Raw genomic sequence first — 17,744 nt, forward strand, 5'->3', positions numbered from 1 at the left:
ACATCTTTATCCATGTTTGTTCACCAACTAGTACTTGGTTGGTAAGTTGTTCAGAGTCATGAAAAACCTGTGGATTTGCTCTTTCATGGTGTCTCCAGGTGCAAGCACACTGACTCTGTAATGGTGAGATTAGGATTCTTTGCAGGACTCCCTCTTCTTGTAGCTGACAATAGCTCTTTATGCCTTGGGTCCTTGCCATACAGCAGAATGCATTTTGGGCTGATCAGATGTCTTCTTGCTGTTGGGAATGGGAATCCAAACATCTAAAGGGGCTAAAAAAAGTTGCACACTTTGCAGAGAAAACTGTGTAAAAGACAACAGAAGCAAAACGGCTGATACACAATAGTAGGCATCAGTAAAAGTTTAAAACACGTTCCTAGTCTGATGTCATCCTCTTAGAACCAAAGCTAGATTAATATCATTTGTCTATTTTGTTGTTTTATCTGCTTCTGCTCTATTAATTTGCCACAACGTTGGTATTTAGTAGTTAAATGTAGGTACAGAACTGATTTCATCTGTTTTTAAAGCACTGTGTGGATTGGGAACAGGACTGCTGACCCCTGCTCCACCTGTCCATTTAATGCATCAAGTGAAAATCCAAAGTTGAATGAGCAATTTCAGTTACAGGCTCTAAATTGATTACATCCATTAGTAGAGTCACTTTTCTTCTACTTCCTTGCTCGTCATCACATCTGGCCAGATTTTGGCTATTATTTATCTTTTGTTTGTTCAGTGCTGTTCATATATGATCTTATGCATCCTATTTTTTATGTCTGACTGTAACTATCAATCTTTCTTTTAACATGCTCCACATGCTTTGACTGTAGTCTGGTGCTGATCAGATGTCCTTGCAGGTCACTGAGGATGTGGAGTCACATGAGATGGGGCTGCTGTTGTGTCACGTGAGGTGTCGCTTCTGAAACATGGCTCCGACGAGCACGGAGCAAAAACACCACCGATGTGATCGACGGCCATCTGTCTGCTGACACGCAGCTGTAAACACCAGAAAACACGGGAGGCTCACGCAGGAGGTGCACGCAGCATGTCCCGGCTCTGCGAAGTTAATGCGGTGCGATCTCACGATGTGTGAAAGCAGCGGTGCACCGTTAGCTTAACGCTAGCTAACTGCCAACTGCTACAAGTGGCGAGAGGTGAGCTAAACAGTGTGCTGTGAGTTGTTGTTGTTCTGGCTTACAATCTGCTTATATTTAATATGTAAAACCAGTCTTGTCCATTATGTCTCGGTGATTCCACTAACTGTTATTGCTTTCTGCTCCCCTCAGTTAAATTTCATCGCTTCTTCTTTAAGCTAACTGGTAGCCTTAAGTTGTTAGTTCCCCAACTGTCTTTGGGATTTTTACTGATGCTTCTGTCGTCAAAATATCAAAAAGGATGTACTGAACTAAACCAACCTTACGTGTTATGTAATTCATAGTGTCTAGTTTTGGTTCCAAGTTGGGCTTTATTGTTGCTCTGGCTTCATATCTGCCAACAGGCTAGCAGCCAAGCTAACGCGATTTAGGATTTATTCAAAACTTTGAGCTGCTGAAGCTACATGAGAGTTTTTGAGAGTTAAACACTTGATGAGAGGCACTGAGCAATAGTTTGACTGTAGTTAGTCCAAAAATATGACACATTACAGAAGACTGGCCACCAGGGTAGAGGAAATGGGGCAGAAATGCTTCAGTCATGTGAGATGAGTTCAAACTTCAGGGACTTGCAGAAGTGCAAGTAGTCATGAGCAGTCACCAGCATGAGAGAACTCTTGTATGGAAACAACTGTAGTATAATTTTATGGATTGATAAAATAAGTTGCTGTATATCTAATTTGTTTTTGTGTATTTTCTAGGGAGATAAAGTCTGATGCTGATGACTTTGACTTCTTCTTTCATGGATGCATGAAACTCACTCCTGGTGGGAGACAGTGAGGTCAACACAGCTGAGTGTGCAACTTTGGACAAGTGTTGGAAACTCGCCATGGATTGGCTGGTGCAGGCAGTTGAGAAAGACTTGGGGATCGACAGACGGCAGCAAGGCCTTGGTCCACGCTCTCGGGAACTCATAGCCCTTGTTCCTACCCGCTGGGTGATGGGCTTGAGGGAGAAGAGGGTCATGCGCTGTGCCCGTTTTGATAGTATCAGTGAGGCTGAAATTTGCACATACCTTCAGTGTTCCCAGGCAAAGTTGCCTCCTGGGTGGACACGAGTGTGCATTCAGGGCCTGAGGAAGAGCAAACTAAGCTACAGATTTGCCAGAGACCCGTGCGATCAACAAATGGAATTCATGTCACAGGATTCTTATGTCAAGACCATGCAGTGTGTTTCACAGCACAATGTCAGGTACCGAAAATATATTTATATAATACTGAAACAGGTGTTTGTGATCTTATGGTTATCTGTACGCTGATTGTTAGAATATTAATTATGTGCAGTATCGGTCGAAATTTTAGACATACTCTTACTTAGTAAGCGTTTACTGATACTGTGCAAGTATTTGTCATTAGCAAAAACAGTAAACATTCTCTGCCTTCTGGAAAGTTGGGATTTTCTGTTGTTTATTTATTTATGAATGATTTTATGTTAGTTTGAGCTTGTTTATTTAGTCTCCATTTGGTTTTGGACAATTGTTACAAAGTACCCACAAAGTAAGAGGCCTTAACCTTTTTTGGTCTGTGATTACAATGAATTGTAGGTTTATTTGTCAGAGTTATGTGCAAGTTTACTTAAATGAGGAATCTAAACGCTGTCACTGTAGAGTCTCTGTGGTAGTTGTGACATTCTGCTTCTTGTTTTTCTTCCCTTTTTCTTAGGAACCTATGGCGTGAAGCTCATTACAGGCTTGTCCAGCCATATGCAGGACCCAGTGAACAGATGCATATTGCAGCTGTGGATGCAGTGCGTCATGCGCTGCAGAAGCTCTTCAAATCCACATTCATCTCAACTGATAAAGCATCACCATCCCTTTCTCCTGCCAGAGAGAGAGAGAAGGAAAGCTACTTGTCATCCAGCTCATCTTGCTTTTCCAAGTCCCAATCAGACCATCTGTGTCCTAATGTTCTGCCTGCAGAGTGTCTGCTGGAGACTGTTGAAATGTTGTATGTAATTCTACCATATACTCAGTATTCTCTCCACGATATTGTCTACTTTAGCCCAGCCAAGCTCGCTAACAGCCATGCCAAAGTGTTGTTCATTCTTTACCAGTTGCTAATAGCCCTGCAGGCATGTCATGCTGCAGGTCTGTCTTGTGGCGAGCTCTCTCTGCAGGACATAGCAGTGGATGAGCAGCTCTGCAGCCGTCTCAAGCTCAACCTAGCCCATTATGAGGAGCTAAGGATGGTGGAGGCCACAAACAGGGATGTTACAGGCAGACAAGTGCCAAACAGTGCTCTGCCAGGAAACGGTGAATGTGTGAGCCGAGAGAACAAAAGACTTTGCAAAGATTGCTTTGATGAGCTCAAGATATTGGTTCTGGACTGGGTTCATGGACGAGTCAGTAACTTCCGGTACTTGATGGAACTGAACAGGTTAGCAGGACGACGTGAAGGAGACCCTAATTATCACCCAGTGCTGCCATGGGTGGTGGATTTCACTGTGCCATTTGGGAAATTCCGGGATCTCAGGAGGTCAAAGTTCAGGCTCAATAAGGGGGATAAACAGCTGGACTTCACATATGAGATGACCAAAGAGGCTATGGCAGCTGCAGTGGGTAACGGTGTTGGTGCTGGAGGTGTAGGCGGAGACCTCAGTGGCTCTGTCGGTGCTGGTGGCGCAGGACCGTCTGACCACCTTCATGTACCTCATCACATATCGGATGTGCTCTCAGACATTACCTACTATGTCTACAAAGCCCGGCAGACACCAAAGTCAGTGCTGTGCAGCCATGTTAGATCTCAGTGGGAGCCGAATGAATACCCAGCCAGTATGGAGCGCATGCAGAGCTGGACCCCTGATGAGTGCATTCCAGAGTTCTACTCAGATCCTTCCATTTTCCGTTCTATCCACCCCGACATGCCAGACTTGGATGTGCCTTCTTGGTGCAAGTCTTGTGAGGATTTCATTGAAGTCCACCGGCGCCTTCTGGAGAGCAGAGAGGTGTCCCAGCATTTACATCACTGGATAGACCTCACATTTGGCTATAAGCTGTCGGGCAAAGAAGCTGTCAAAGCCAAGAACGTGTGCCTACACCTGGTGGACAACCACACCAATCTGACTACCTATGGCGTAGTTCAGCTGTTTGACCAACCCCACCCTCCCCGCTTATCTCCTTCCCAGTATGCCCCAGCAGAACCTCCTTTCCTTGGCCTTGCTGCTCTTAATGTGCCTTCTCTACACATCCCTCCAATTGACACAATGGCTGACACTGTGGATGGAATGGTGCCAGAGTCCACAGGGTGCGAGTCCAGTGGCTGGACTATGGTAGACAGAGATGATGACCTTGAACAAGGAACAGAAGCTCTGGACTCATTAGCATCCGCTGGTTCATCCAGTTCTGTATCCTGCTCTGTGCCACTGCCAAGTGTCAGTGTGGCGGGAGGAAAAATAGGAGGAGATCACACGGCAGTTATTGTATCTCAGTCTCCAAGTTCCTTCCCTGGTGATTTTACAAGTGGCTTAGGCCCTGGGTTACGTACTGGGATGTTACAAAGAGGTGGGCCAATGAACAAAAAACATGGGGAGGGAAATGTAAGCGCCACCAGTTCTGAAGAAATCAAGATCATCCTCCCTGATGGTTTTAACCCACTGCAGCCCTTGGAAGAGTTGGAGAAGTTGAACAACTTCCTGGTGAAGAGTCTGCATGCCGAAGTATGGCATCCAGCAGGATCTAGCGACTACATGAGAACTGGGGTGATAATTGAAACTCTGCCCTCTCTAACACAGCTCTACCAAAGAGACATGCAGGCTCTTGGTGTACTCATTGCTGAGATATTTTTCTCCTTTAAACTAAGAGGACTGAAACCAGGCACCCCTCTCATACAGCGTTTCCAAGCTGTTGTGAAGCTATGCTCTGCCAGTCTCCGTGATGTGCCACTGCCTTTGCACCATGCCCTTGACACGCTGCTACTGTTAGAGAAACACTCTGGAAAAGCACACAGAGAAGTGTCAGATTGCTCACCTCCACTGCTCTTCAAATATGACCCCATCCATGATGGGCTTCCACCTCCAAGCCCCTGCCAGTTATTAAATTCAGTCATCAGCCCCTTTCCTTTTCCTTCTTATTTTGCAGCACTTCACAATTTTATTTTTTCCTACCATGCCAAAATGGCAACTTCATGTGGCCTTCAGGGAAGAGATGTTGTTTTTCACCTTTGGCAGCAGCTTGAGACACTGTTGCGGGGTAACATCACAGCTGAGGGTCTTGAGATTCTCTTGCCCTTCATTCTAGCTCTCATGCGTGAGGAGTCCACTGCCGTTTATTCTGCTTGGTATCTTTTTGAGCCAATATCTAGAGTACTGGGTCCTAGAAATGCCAACAAGTATTTATTGAAGCCACTGATCAATGTATATGAAAACCCTCACTGCCTGCGTGGACGTTTCTATCTCTACACCGACTGTTTCATTCTGCAGCTGATCGTGAGGCTCGGCCTGCATGCCTTCCTTTCCAGCCTACTGCCCCATGTGCTGCAGATCATCACTGGCTTTGAAAGTTGCATCTCAGGCTCCGGTGGGGAAGCATGTAAAGGACTTAGGGCTGGCACATGTAATCTAGGAGAGGAAGAGGAAGAGGACTTTCAGTGTGGCAAGGTACGGCCATCACCAGGGTCTGTTAGTGGGAATATGGCCGGGAGCAGTGGAACCAGTGGAGGAGTTGGAGCGGTGGGAGACACCGGGCTGGTCGACTACTCCTCTGGCATCAGTCTCAATGACCAAGTGTTTCTTGCAGAGACCGAAGACTTTCAGAATGGGTTCTATGTCAACAGTGGAGCAAATGTGGCTGCTGGGAAACAGCCAAACCAGAACTCAGCATCCAAGGATCAAGACCAGGAGTCTCTAAGTGTCGGAAAATTCAGTGACAAAAGCAGCACAAGTGAACTCTCACTTGGTGATGGAGACTCAATGCGGGATAGAGCCAGTCTGAAATCAGCTGACAGCAGCCAGGACTTGAAACATGCAAGTGAAGGGGAAGAGGGAGGCGAGCTGGAGGAAGAGGAAGTTACCGAGACTAATGATGGTAAAGAGGGGACAGATGACCAGAGTGTACCCAACCTGGAGCTCACTCTCTCTGGCTGCACAGAAACTTCAGGAGCCACAGTTGCCACTTTAGAGGGTGACTTTGTCAACGGAATGGTTATAGAAGACACTGAGAAAGGCATTGTGGGAGAGCAGGAGGAGGAGGACCATGATCCATCAGAAGACTCTGAGGAGAAAGAACAGAAGATTCTTCTAGGTGAGTGAATAGTAGATATTAATGCAGCACATTTGGTTACTAAGGGATATTAATTCATGTGTTAAACATGTCTCCCACACACAGATACAGTCTGCAAAACAGTCCGATGGCTGTCCGCAAAGCTCGGACCAACAGTGACATCACGATATGTTGCCCGAAATTTGCTGCGATTGCTTACCAATTGTTACATTGGTATGTAAATTTCCAACATTTTTTATTATTATAATTTTTTAAAATGTATACATTTATATTTTGCAGCAATGACAAAACCAAACTCTGGGGGTTTTATGACTATATACGCATTTCTGTGTGTGTATTATTTTCTTTCCGTTTCCCACTCATACTCTCTTACCTGTAGGGTCAAAGAACCACCAGTTTGTGGCCCCTGCATCTGAGGAGGGTGCTCTGGACAGTGTAGGAATGGGCAGTGTGTATGAGAAGAAGCCTGTGGTTGGCGATCATACTGCAGGACCTGTGTTGGACTGTCTCATCTACATAGCTCAACTTTATGGAGAGCCTGTGCTTACCTACCAGTACCTGCCTTATATAGGATATCTTGTAAGAGGACAAACAATACACAAACAGGGAATGGATGTGTATAAACATTACCCCCAAACCCCTTTTTTCCCCAGCTAGTTTGCTATTTCATGGAGAAACACATTTATATCACTTAAAATTACATTATTTTCAGTTTCAAATTATTAATTCTTTCTTCTGAAATCACTCCAATGTACATTTCATTTTCTAGGTGTCTCCACCCTCTTCACAGCGTCTTAACACACGCAAGGAAGCAAGTCTGCTTGGAGCTGTTGCACTTACACAGAAGATTATTGTCTTTCTCTCTGATACGACTCTAATGGACATGCTGATGAAGCTCAATCAGGATGTGCTTCTACCTTTGCTGGATCTGCTCACCACACCAAGTATGGGGTAAATAACAAACATATACACAAATATATGTATCTTGGCTGGAGGATTCAAACACAGCTTGTCAAACAGCTCCATGTTTATAAAATATTGCATAATGTTCGTCTGTCAAATACTGTGACGTTTTCATGGTTTTTGAAGTGCTATATATTTCTCATGTTTGTGAAAAATGATCAGAAAATATCATTCTGATCTGATCTGACATTCATGCTCTGCTTGGTTGTACCCACTTTGCTGTGCTCAGGTTCCCCAGTGGGGTGCAGACACGTACTGCTGTCTGTCTCAAGACACTCAGCCTGATGGCGCTCATCTGTCTGCGCATTGGGAGGGAGATGGTGCAACAGCATATGGCTGACACTCTGCGTCGATTCTTTGCGGTTTTCTCACTGCTGCATTCTCTGCAACCACAGGTAAGTTTTGAAAATACTTGAAATAAGCAGATCTCTCAGAGAGTTTTGTGTAAAACACAAAAGGAAATATTTTTATATATAACGAAATAATATAATATAAACGAAAATATGGATAAAAAAAAAAAACAACAAACGAAAAACGGAAGACAGAAACTTGGAATTCACACTGTATGACAGGTGGGGGGAGCGAATGTAAAAGCATTTGTGAGCGCATCTAGGTGCTTGTTGCAGATTATGTAACTGTTAAATCTATTGAGTAACAACCATCTCTTTGTGTCTCTGTTATGCTTTAGCTGGACAGTGCTCCTCGTAGAGTTGTCGGGGAAGTCACGGTGGTGGATGTTTGTACAACTGAAAAATCAAATGTGACATATGAGTTGGGGGTCTTGGAGGAGCTGCAGACTGTATTTAACCCTGAGATGGCCCATGCCTCTTATATCCCCTTCTACTGTCTCATAGGTAGGACATATCTCAACTTGTGTCAAACAGGAAAACTGTAAAAGAATAATAATAAGTAATAAGTTCAGATATGCTTGTGCATGTGAATGATTTAATGCTACGACTACTAATGATGATAATAATAATAATACATCAGTGTTTCATTTGGATTTCTGCAGGGGACATGGCAATTCGTAAACTGGTTCCCAACCACGAGCTGGTGTGGCAGTTGGCCCAGTCCTACCATCAGAATGTGAGCCAAGTGAGTCCAGAGACAAACATCATACCTGCGTCAAGGACAGAACTGCCTCCATCCTCTGTGGGCTTCTCTTCTGGTTTTGGACGACAGCTGGGTTGCAGCCCCTTCCCTGTGCCCTCAAGTAGCTCCACCCCCCTGGGAGACTCACTTCCTGAGTCAGGCACCTTTGGGAGCCATTTAGTTGGAAATCGTATCCAGGTGTCCAGGGACACTGATTACAGTGGCAGTCCAAACCATGGCTTGGCCAACTCTTGGGGACGTTCTAGGCCCATCATCACCGCTGACTCCACCTTCACCACTCCATCTGTCAGCACTGTGGCGTCATTTTCTTCCTCCTGGGTGACAGACCCCACCCTCGAGGACAGTGCCCTGAAGCAAGAGCTCCCTCGCAGCGGCCGCTCCCTGCAGGGCAACTGGCTGGCCTACTGGCAGTACGAGATTGGTCTCAACCAACAAGATCCACATTTTCACTTCCACCAGATCCGACTGCAGAGCTTCCTAGGTCACTCAGGCACCACAAAATGTTTGGCACCACTGGTAGGGGAGGATTACTTCCTTTCTGGAAGTAAAGACAAGACTGTAAAACTTTGGCCTCTTTATAACCATGGCGATGGGACACAGGAGGTGGAGCCTCGTGTGACCTATAACGACCATCGAAAGTCAGTCTTTTACGTTGGACAGCTTGAGACTTCACAAGAAGTAGTTAGCTGTGATGGTACTGTGCACCTGTGGGATCAGTATACAGGTAGGAAATATCAATGACATGATGCAAACTGCTCTTGATTAAAACTGTGTATCTGACACTTATAATTATGTTACCACATTCCTGTCCTTTGTCTTTAGGCAAGCAGATTCACTCATATGAAGCTGTAGATGGAAAGAATCCCATTACAGCTGTGACTACTATGCCAGCTCCACACTGCAGTGTTGTGTTTGGCAGTGCAGACTCTGTTCTCCGCTTCATTGATCCTCGCAAACCAGGCTTGCAGGTAGCAATTTCATCAAGGAAGCTCTCTCTGCTGAGACCTATCCCACAAAATATTCAGCATTTATCATTTGTTACAGTGTTTGAAAAGATGATGGCATTTCTAAAACTAAAACTAACTTCCCTTTTTTCCTCAGCATGAATTTCGTCTGGCATACAACAATCTGAGTGCTGGGCTCATCCGCTACCTGGCAGTGAGCCCTTCAGGGCGCACAGTGGCTGCAGGTTTCTCATCTGGCTTTATTGTTTTGCTGGATGCACGTACAGGGCTTGTACTAAAGGGCTGGCCTGCTCATGAAGGAGATATCCTGCAAATGAAGGTATACCTGGTGTGTGTGTGTAGTTTTCTCACTTAAATTCATATTACTGAATAGAACTGCCTGTGAGTAGGATCAGGGTCAGAGGTGTTCAAGAAATAGTAATAACATTAATATTGAATATTTGTGTTTTTTAAATTGCAGTATGTGGTGTTTGCTATTGATTTGATTAGATTTTCTGACTGCATAAATAAATTAGTGCTTATATGATTGTTCTCAGTCTCTACATTACAATCTTATCTGACGTGTTCAAAGAAAGAGGAAAAGAACAAAAGAAAGACCCAAATAGAAATTCACCTAGAAAAGGATGCAGTTTGGCAGCGCCTACAAATGTACCAACAAAAGACTTTCTAATCATAGAACGGAATATGAAAACAAAGGGATAAATACTTAATGTGGTCACTAATATAGAAACAACATGTATAGAATCTAGATGCTTTGTTTGTCCACAGAAATATTTTTGACTTGGACATTATTAAATCGAACAACTTTTTTTTTTTTATTATTAGAAAATGAGATCTCAGCTACATGCTGCGTCCACAGTAACTTGAAACCTTTTTAAGCACCTTCGTTCACCGTTTCCAAACACTAGGCTGGCGTATGGGACTTTTTAACAGTCAAGTTTTTTCCAGAGATCATGTACCTGTGGACCTATTTCATGCAGTGTCATAATTTGGCATTAACTCTGTACTGTAGTTAAAACTCTTTCTTATTCTAAGATTTTTGATATCTGTTATTTATTTCACAGTACACTTAAAATGTGTATCATGTTTCTAATGGGTAGGAGGGTCACAGGAGTAGAGTATTTATTGTATTTTCAGTTGCCAAGTGTAAGATTTAGTGCATCAATCAGCAGATTCTTCTCGACATGACATCGCAAACAGACTTTCTGGGAAATGGTGACAATTTTCAGAAGACATCAGCTGTGGGAATCTCAACCCACGCATTGTACATCAGCCAGTTAATCACCTGTCACTTGTTTTGACTCTTTATCTGTGTGACTCAAGTGCCTGCTCCTGATGAAAATAAAAACAAGTGTTTTATTAAATGCACTGAGTTGCTAGAATCAGGAATAAGAAGGTTTCTGTTTATGTGCATTCATGTGCCTGTTTTTAATGTCTGGTGGTGTACTGTTAACTAACTCAGATACAGTATGTAAATAACCTCATAACCCTGAGTCTGTCCCCAGAAAATCCACCAGAAAGTAGTTGCACTGTATTTCTGAATCACATCAAACAATCAAACTAGAAGGTGTGGTTACACTTTTAAGCAAGTCATGTGATAAGTATTCAAAAAGAAAATCTGCCAAATGGTTTTTATTTTGACATCCATCAATTGTAGTGGTGCAAAGATGGTGAAAGTTGTACCCAGCCAATCTGCTGTCAACAAAGCGCAAGGATGAGCAAACTTTATTTAACCCCAAATTAGGTCAAGGATTGTATCTCTAGTTTTAAAAGCACAAGTTTAGGCAAATATGGACACAGGTTACTCATTATAAAGACCACGCTGGTTCTCATTGGCACACTCGCATTACTCACATCTTACATGTATTAATCAGTGATTGTTTTCATATTAGGAAACAAACTGTACATCATCTTATTTTATTTGAAGTAAGTTTAGTAGTAAATGAGAACGATCGATTACATTGAGCTCACTTGGTGCTACAGAAATGCTGCTAGTCAGATGTTAATATTTTCCTGTCAGTAACTGTTGACAGTGTGAATAAGAAATTGATAGAATTGATAGAAGAATTGATAGAAATTGAGTGCTCTTACCTGATTTATGATTCTCTACTTTAAATGTGTTGTATCAAGTTCATGCTTTCCTTGCATATATTTTTTTTTTCCACGTGTGGGTATTCATAAAGATATTTTAATTGTATTGGTTGACATCTGAAGAAAAAGACAGTGTTTACTGGGATCGGACAACATTAGTCAGTGAGCTTGTCTCATGTGTTTTCCTTCCAGGCTGCTGAGGGAAACCTGATCATCAGCTCGTCCACTGACTACACACTCACTGTGTGGAAAGATCTGGAGAACAAGCCTGTACGCCAGTACAAGTCCCAGTCTGACTCAATCCACGCTTTTGACCTTTACGGTTCAGAGATTGTAACCGGGACAGTGGCTAACAAGATCGGGGTGTACTCCATGGCAGATATCTCCCTAAGCCCTGTTAGCAGCACAAAGCTGAGCTCGGAAAACTTTCGCGGCACTCTGACCAGCCTGGCAGTCCTGCCCACCAAGAGGCTTCTTCTGCTGGGCTCTGAGAATGGTGCCATTCGGTTACTAGCATAAATCAGTGGTTCGCAGATATGCGTTACACTCTTACTGCTGACTTTCAAGTGTCTTATTTGTGAAGACACCAGGTGTTTGAGCGCGCTCTGTCTCCTCTCCTGAGCTTGAGGTCAGTTGTCTCTCTGAATGAGGCAGCACAAGTAGAGGCTTTGTATAAGCCTCATGTCTACTGAATCCTTACGCCCTGGCTGTTGGCACTGAACCTGACAGGAAATGTGTGCCACATTATTCACATTTATCATGTACAGTCAATCCCATGATTTTTTTTTTAAAGACTATAGATGTATAGATGATGTATAATGGGAAATTCTTGATAAGGTAATTTATTCTTTTGACTAGGTCAGTCATTCTGTTCAAAAGAATGAATCAGAAGATGTGCTCAGGAAGGTGGAACCACGCCTGGTTCTTATGAAGTGTTTACACTTTCCAAATAGATTCATAACAACACCAAAAATACATTGAGCTCACTTTTCATTTCCCTTTACAACAAAATACATGCATATCCAAATGCACTGATTTAACTATGCAGTATTTGTGGATCAAATTGGTTTGTTTCTGTCAGTAGTTATCCATACTCCACAAGAGTCATTTCTGAGTAGGTTGCTGTTGTCATTTATACATCATGAACAATAAAAGTACAAAAATAGAGTGAAGACACTTGAGTTGTCCTCACACTGAAAAGTCAGATACTGATGCACAGCCTTTATTCTCCTGCACAAGAATGGCCTGAATTGTAACATGTAGAGTCTCACTCAGATTTTAGCAACTGAATGTTTTTATCCACCAATAAATTACTTGAAGTTTCTTTGGGATTTTCTAAATGGTATTTAGGGATTCTTGATTTAGCAGTAAGAACCTGTAGCAACATTATACTGGGAGTGTATCTTGGCAGACACCGCTTTGACTGGATATGCCAATTAGACTCACAACTTTCTAATCTCTGACTACAGAAACTAACCTAGGAACAGTCAATGCCAAGCTAAGCAGTTTTGTATTTTAACATTTATATGTAACTGCATATGAAAACAATACATCAATAAAATGTGGCTGAACTCGTTCCTTATTGTGTAATGTAAGTTTATGTACATCAGACATGCTTCTCTTGAAATCAAGCGTAGCTTCTGGCCAACTATTAATACATTTAAACATGTTTTTAAAAGCCAAGTGTTAGCCAACAATCAAAGCTTTGTTCTTTGTATAATTTTATCAGTCATGTTGTCAAAGAGGTCACCTACTTTTCTAATTCTTTGCCCAAGGCTAAAAATGCTCTGATTAGTGCATCACACTTTTTGATATTTTGTGTATTTTGTAATCCTCGAGTTAAACCTTGGTCCTAAAACAGCCAACTTGGTTTTAAAAAGAATATTTGTCGTAGTTGCACGACTAATGTTGAAACAGCTAATCCAGAATCACTCTCAAAACATTTTAAGAGAAGTCCATGAAAAAATGCCTATTTATTAACTGGATTAATAAAAATTACTTAAATTTTTTCTGTGTTCCCGTTCTGTGTGAACGTTCTGAATTCATCATGAGTCACTTGCCTTTTAATCTTCACTGAGTGAGTGTCATTCAGATTGGACAAAGTCCCTTCTTGTGTTTGCAGATGACTGTCCTCCAATCTACAAAATATCACTTCTTAGTGGCGAAATGAGAGCAGATCACCTGAATACATGTGTTTTCTCCTCATATCTAAGTCTCTCAATGACTGTTCACAACATATACCATTATACATACACATGCCATTATTTATTTATTTTTTTGAACCAGCAGTGAAGCGTTGTTGCCAGTAGAACGACAGTAAGATCAAAGCCAGGGGTTTCTGAGAAATGTGGACATCTGTTCTCTGACATCAAATAATAATGAAGTCAGCAAGTTATATTTGTTTGCTGACACAGTTGGATTAACCACACTTTTGCAATTAAATTGTCATGTTCCCTGTCAAAGATAAAGGGTGTCATGGTTTTATCACCTCCCCATTGACTTGGAAACTAGCTCAGCATCTCAGCCTTAATATTTAACCCTGAAAAAGTCTCTACATTTACAAACAAATAGTGGTTTACATGAGGCCCCAATCAATGTAAGTTGATATTTAACTGTTTGCTGAGTAAGTGCCAATCTTTTTCTCTCAGGAATTCTGCCATCCACAGTCAGTCGCTCCTTTTTTGGACAAGGCAGCAAGTTTTTTCTATTTAAATTTAAGGTAAGATCAAAAATATTTGAATACATTTATTGGGATATTGTCTCACATTTGAATCATTTTGAAGATATAAAATAAATATGCAAAATCTTACTGGTACTTGTTTATTTTCCTGTTTGTGTGAAGTCTGCAGACAGCACTGTATTGCTCAAGACTTCTGGACATTATATACTGATTTGAGTGATTAATATCTCCAGACATCAAAATGCACTAATACTTAACATTGTCTCTTCTAAGATAGGCGTCCGGTCCCACACAGTGAGTAGTTGTTGGGCCTGACAAAATTATATATTATGATGTTGCCTGGGCAGCTGCTTTAACTTTGACATTTTTGATACTTGGATTAATACAATCTTGGATAAGTAATTTCTTTTATTGGACACATTTCCAGATGATTTGGGTTCCTTTAAAAGAGAAGGTGACTTAAGAGATGGTGTTTAAGACCTGAAGATATTCTAATTAATGTAGAAGTGACAATGTTATGTCTGCTCAATTAATTTTATCTTTACTGCCATGTGACAAACCGGAGGAGTGAAAATGAGGAACATTCATTTATTGCATTACACACTAATAATTCTCAAACAAGAGATGCATATTTGTTGCTTCGAAGTGAGCAGATCCATCATTATTCACTCACCATAATTTTTCTTTTCTCCAGTTACCTTGTAAAGACATGGACCTCTGTCTGACACTCCTGTTGATCTATCTCTGCAGCCAAGGAGTCACTGTAAAGCAATGAACTTTCTAATCCCTCTTAATATCATACCAGATGATTGTAATATGTAGTTATATAGATTGTTATTTTATATTTTCTGCTCAACAGAATGCTGAGGAGGCAGAAGATAAGTCAGTGCCATTGGTGCCTCTTATTCCTTTGATCCCCAGCCACCCCAAAGAGGTTAGAAGCAAAAGTATCTTGGGAAAAAAAAGAGTTTTTCTCTCAGTGTACTTCCTGTGTCACAGCAGTGTTAGGTTCATATTTAATTAAAATTTTGGAAAATGTGTCCTTCTGCTAAATGTTCTCTCCTATTTCTCTCTGTAGAAAGCAGATAATCAAAGTGCAGCAGAAGCAGAAATAGCAAATACCACACCAGCAACTTTACCTGCATCAGCCTCACCTATTAGGCCCAATGGGGACTCATCAGATGAAGGGCAGCATGACGGTTGTGCGTCTCTTGGCCAAAGGCCAGAGTCAAGGGAGGCCATCGCTGCTGCCATTCAGAAATTGGGAATGCAGCTGCTGCAGAACCTGGAGACAACACCAGAGCAACCAAATGTCATCATATCTCCTTTCAGCATATCATTAGCCCTCTCCCAGTTGGCTTTAGGTATGCATGACCTGTCCCATCCCTTACATGGCACGCATCTAAGCAGCTTGTGTACAACAAACATGCAATTACCACGTTTGATGAATTGTGTCAGCAACTTGCCCTTGTTTATAGGCGTCTGGAGACACTCTCATCCAATTATCGCACCCCACATCTTTACAGGTGCAGTAAATGAGACAGAGGAGCTGCTCATGCATCATCTCCATGAAAAAACTCTCCCCTGTTACCACGAGTCTCTGCATAGTGTCCTGGAGCAGCTCCGAAACAATGACTTGCAAATTGCCACACGTATCTTCCTGCGCCAAGGTTACTCCCAAGAAGAACACAACTTTTGTGAAACTTATTTTTACTTACTCTAACTGTGAGAGTGCACGGCCCGACAGAAAAAGATTCTGAGAAAATTTGTGTTCATTGTACGTTGCAGGGTTTGAGCCAAAGCAGGACTTTGTCAATGAGTCCCAGCAGTTATACGACTCAGAACCAGCAGTGTTGGAGAGCTTGCAGCAGATAAATGACTGGGTCGAAAAGGCAACAGAGGGAAAGATGACTGACTTCCTGTCTGCTTTACCACCCAATCTGCTCCTTATGCTTATTAATGCTGTCCATTTCAAAGGTGACTTTCCCAGGATACATTGATGTTTCCTTCTGCCTCACCAACAGTGGTCAAAGATATTACCTATATTTACTAATTTCTTTTGTCATATGCTTCTGTATTTTGGCGTATTGCTGACTAAAACTGAGGACTGTTTCCTACAGGAGAATGGAAAGCTCGATTTGACCCACGCTTTACCTCCAGAGGTGTCTTCTATCTTGATGAGGACCAGATGGTTGATGTTGAAGTGATGGAAGATGCAAAGCATCCTTTGAGATTCTATGATGATAATGAACTGGAGGCTCAGGTAAAACCCTCCAGTCTTAATTCATCACTCTTTCAAGATATAGTTTCCTCCTATTGCACATATGGTTGGAAAAGAAACTGATTGCTGACCAAACTTTTTTGTTTTTTTCTCCCGCTGCAGGTAGCGAGCTTCCCATTCCAGAAGTCCATGAGCTTGTTGGTGGTCATGCCTTCGTCCGGCCAGGTAAATGTGTCTTCGCTTTCTGCAAAACTGAATATCTCTGACCTGTATGATCGTCTGCCCAAGGAGAGGGCTGTTCAAGTTAAAGTCCCTAAATTCAAACTGGAGTATGCTCAAGAGTTGCAGGATGTATTCATCAAATTGGGTAAGACATTTTTTCCCTGAAGCTTTGTCACAGAAATTATTTTTACCCCTGATTAAAATGGTATTACTTGATGAATGTTTTCATCCCACTACAGACTATAATTCTATTTTATCCTATGCCCTAAGCCTCTGCTATCTTTTCTGTGTCAGGTCTGGGAGACATGTTTTCTCATCCCAATTTGGCTAAAATGGCCGATGGCCCCCTGCTGGTGTCCAGCGTGATACACAAGTCCAGCATGGAAGTAAACGAGGAGGGTGCAGAGGCTGCTGCGGCCACAGCCGTGGTCATTTCACGCGCATCTAACCCTGTTTTCCACCTTATCCAACCCTTCTTCTTTGTCCTTGTGGATGATACAACTCAAGTTCCCATCTTCATGGGTGTAATCACCAACCCTAACCCAGGAGCACCTGTCATGCAGAGAGTCAGTCCTGGCAGCAAAGATAAAGTGGGATTCCCAATTGACAAGAATAATGTTGGGATTTTTGGAGGGCCACCCAAATAGGGACAAATAACCTGCCCAGCTGTCCCATGGAAACTCAGACCAAGACCTTTGTGATTGTACCTGCTGGATTTGTGTGAAAACATGAGCTTCATTTGTTTCTTTATTTCACTACAGAATACACATACCAAGGAGCCAAGTATCCCCTTTAAAAGTCAAATGTTAAATATAGTGTTGCTGCATGAGACAAACGATGTACCGGTTAATGGTCTTTTCAAAATATAAATAAATACAGGAAATTGTTTATAGCCGTAGTGAAATATCAGTTTATCTTTTACTTGATAGTACAGACATTTTCCCAAGGTGTCAAAAATGTGAAGCCAAATTAGTCTGGTATAATGCCAGAGTATTACAGTATCAGTGTGTATGTGGTTGAATTTTAAAAGATGTTGTGAAAGGTCATAATAAACTGAATTGATCTGGTTCACTGCAGAGAACCATCTGTGAGTCAACATTTTAACATGAATAATTCTTGCGAAATG

At 42.2% G+C, this 17,744-nt stretch overlaps 2 protein-coding genes across 2 annotated transcripts; both read left to right on the forward strand.

The window, feature by feature from the left end:
- The first annotated feature begins 915 nt into the window (after positions 1-915).
- wdr81 (WD repeat domain 81) lies at positions 916-13,073 on the forward strand. The gene is made up of 12 exons (XM_029517986.1): positions 916-1,151; positions 1,850-2,339; positions 2,810-6,384; positions 6,469-6,576; positions 6,743-6,942; positions 7,133-7,314; positions 7,556-7,721; positions 8,015-8,180; positions 8,339-9,163; positions 9,262-9,407; positions 9,541-9,723; positions 11,688-13,073. The coding sequence occupies exons 2-12, from the start codon at positions 1,978-1,980 to the stop codon at positions 12,012-12,014; spliced, it is 6,240 nt and encodes a 2,079-aa protein (XP_029373846.1). The 5' UTR covers positions 916-1,151; positions 1,850-1,977; the 3' UTR covers positions 12,015-13,073.
- A 1,811-nt stretch (positions 13,074-14,884) lies between these two features.
- Positions 14,885-17,265, forward strand: serpinf2b (serpin peptidase inhibitor, clade F (alpha-2 antiplasmin, pigment epithelium derived factor), member 2b). The gene is made up of 8 exons (XM_029518215.1): positions 14,885-14,938; positions 15,035-15,109; positions 15,254-15,539; positions 15,702-15,845; positions 15,964-16,152; positions 16,296-16,438; positions 16,559-16,763; positions 16,913-17,265. The coding sequence occupies exons 1-8, from the start codon at positions 14,885-14,887 to the stop codon at positions 17,263-17,265; spliced, it is 1,449 nt and encodes a 482-aa protein (XP_029374075.1).
- Positions 17,266-17,744: the final 479 nt, after the last annotated feature.

Source organism: Echeneis naucrates, chromosome 13 (genome assembly GCF_900963305.1).
Source record: "Echeneis naucrates chromosome 13, fEcheNa1.1, whole genome shotgun sequence".
NCBI classification, from domain to species: Eukaryota; Metazoa; Chordata; class Actinopteri; order Carangiformes; family Echeneidae; genus Echeneis; species Echeneis naucrates.

Bases quoted from the DNA above. Each gene is read 5' to 3' on its own strand.
- wdr81 (XM_029517986.1), top strand. From the start codon at position 1,978: ATGGATTGGCTGGTGCAGGCAGTTGAGAAAGACTTGGGGATCGACAGA. The intron at 2,340-2,809 runs GTACCGAAAATA...CCTTTTTCTTAG, and splicing joins GTTTCACAGCACAATGTCAG to GAACCTATGGCGTGAAGCTC. The intron at 9,724-11,687 runs GTATACCTGGTG...TTTTCCTTCCAG, and splicing joins GAGATATCCTGCAAATGAAG to GCTGCTGAGGGAAACCTGAT.
- serpinf2b (XM_029518215.1), top strand. From the start codon at position 14,885: ATGGACCTCTGTCTGACACTCCTGTTGATCTATCTCTGCAGCCAAGGA. The intron at 15,110-15,253 runs GTTAGAAGCAAA...TTCTCTCTGTAG, and splicing joins TCCCCAGCCACCCCAAAGAG to AAAGCAGATAATCAAAGTGC. The intron at 15,540-15,701 runs GTATGCATGACC...ACATCTTTACAG, and splicing joins CCTCTCCCAGTTGGCTTTAG to GTGCAGTAAATGAGACAGAG.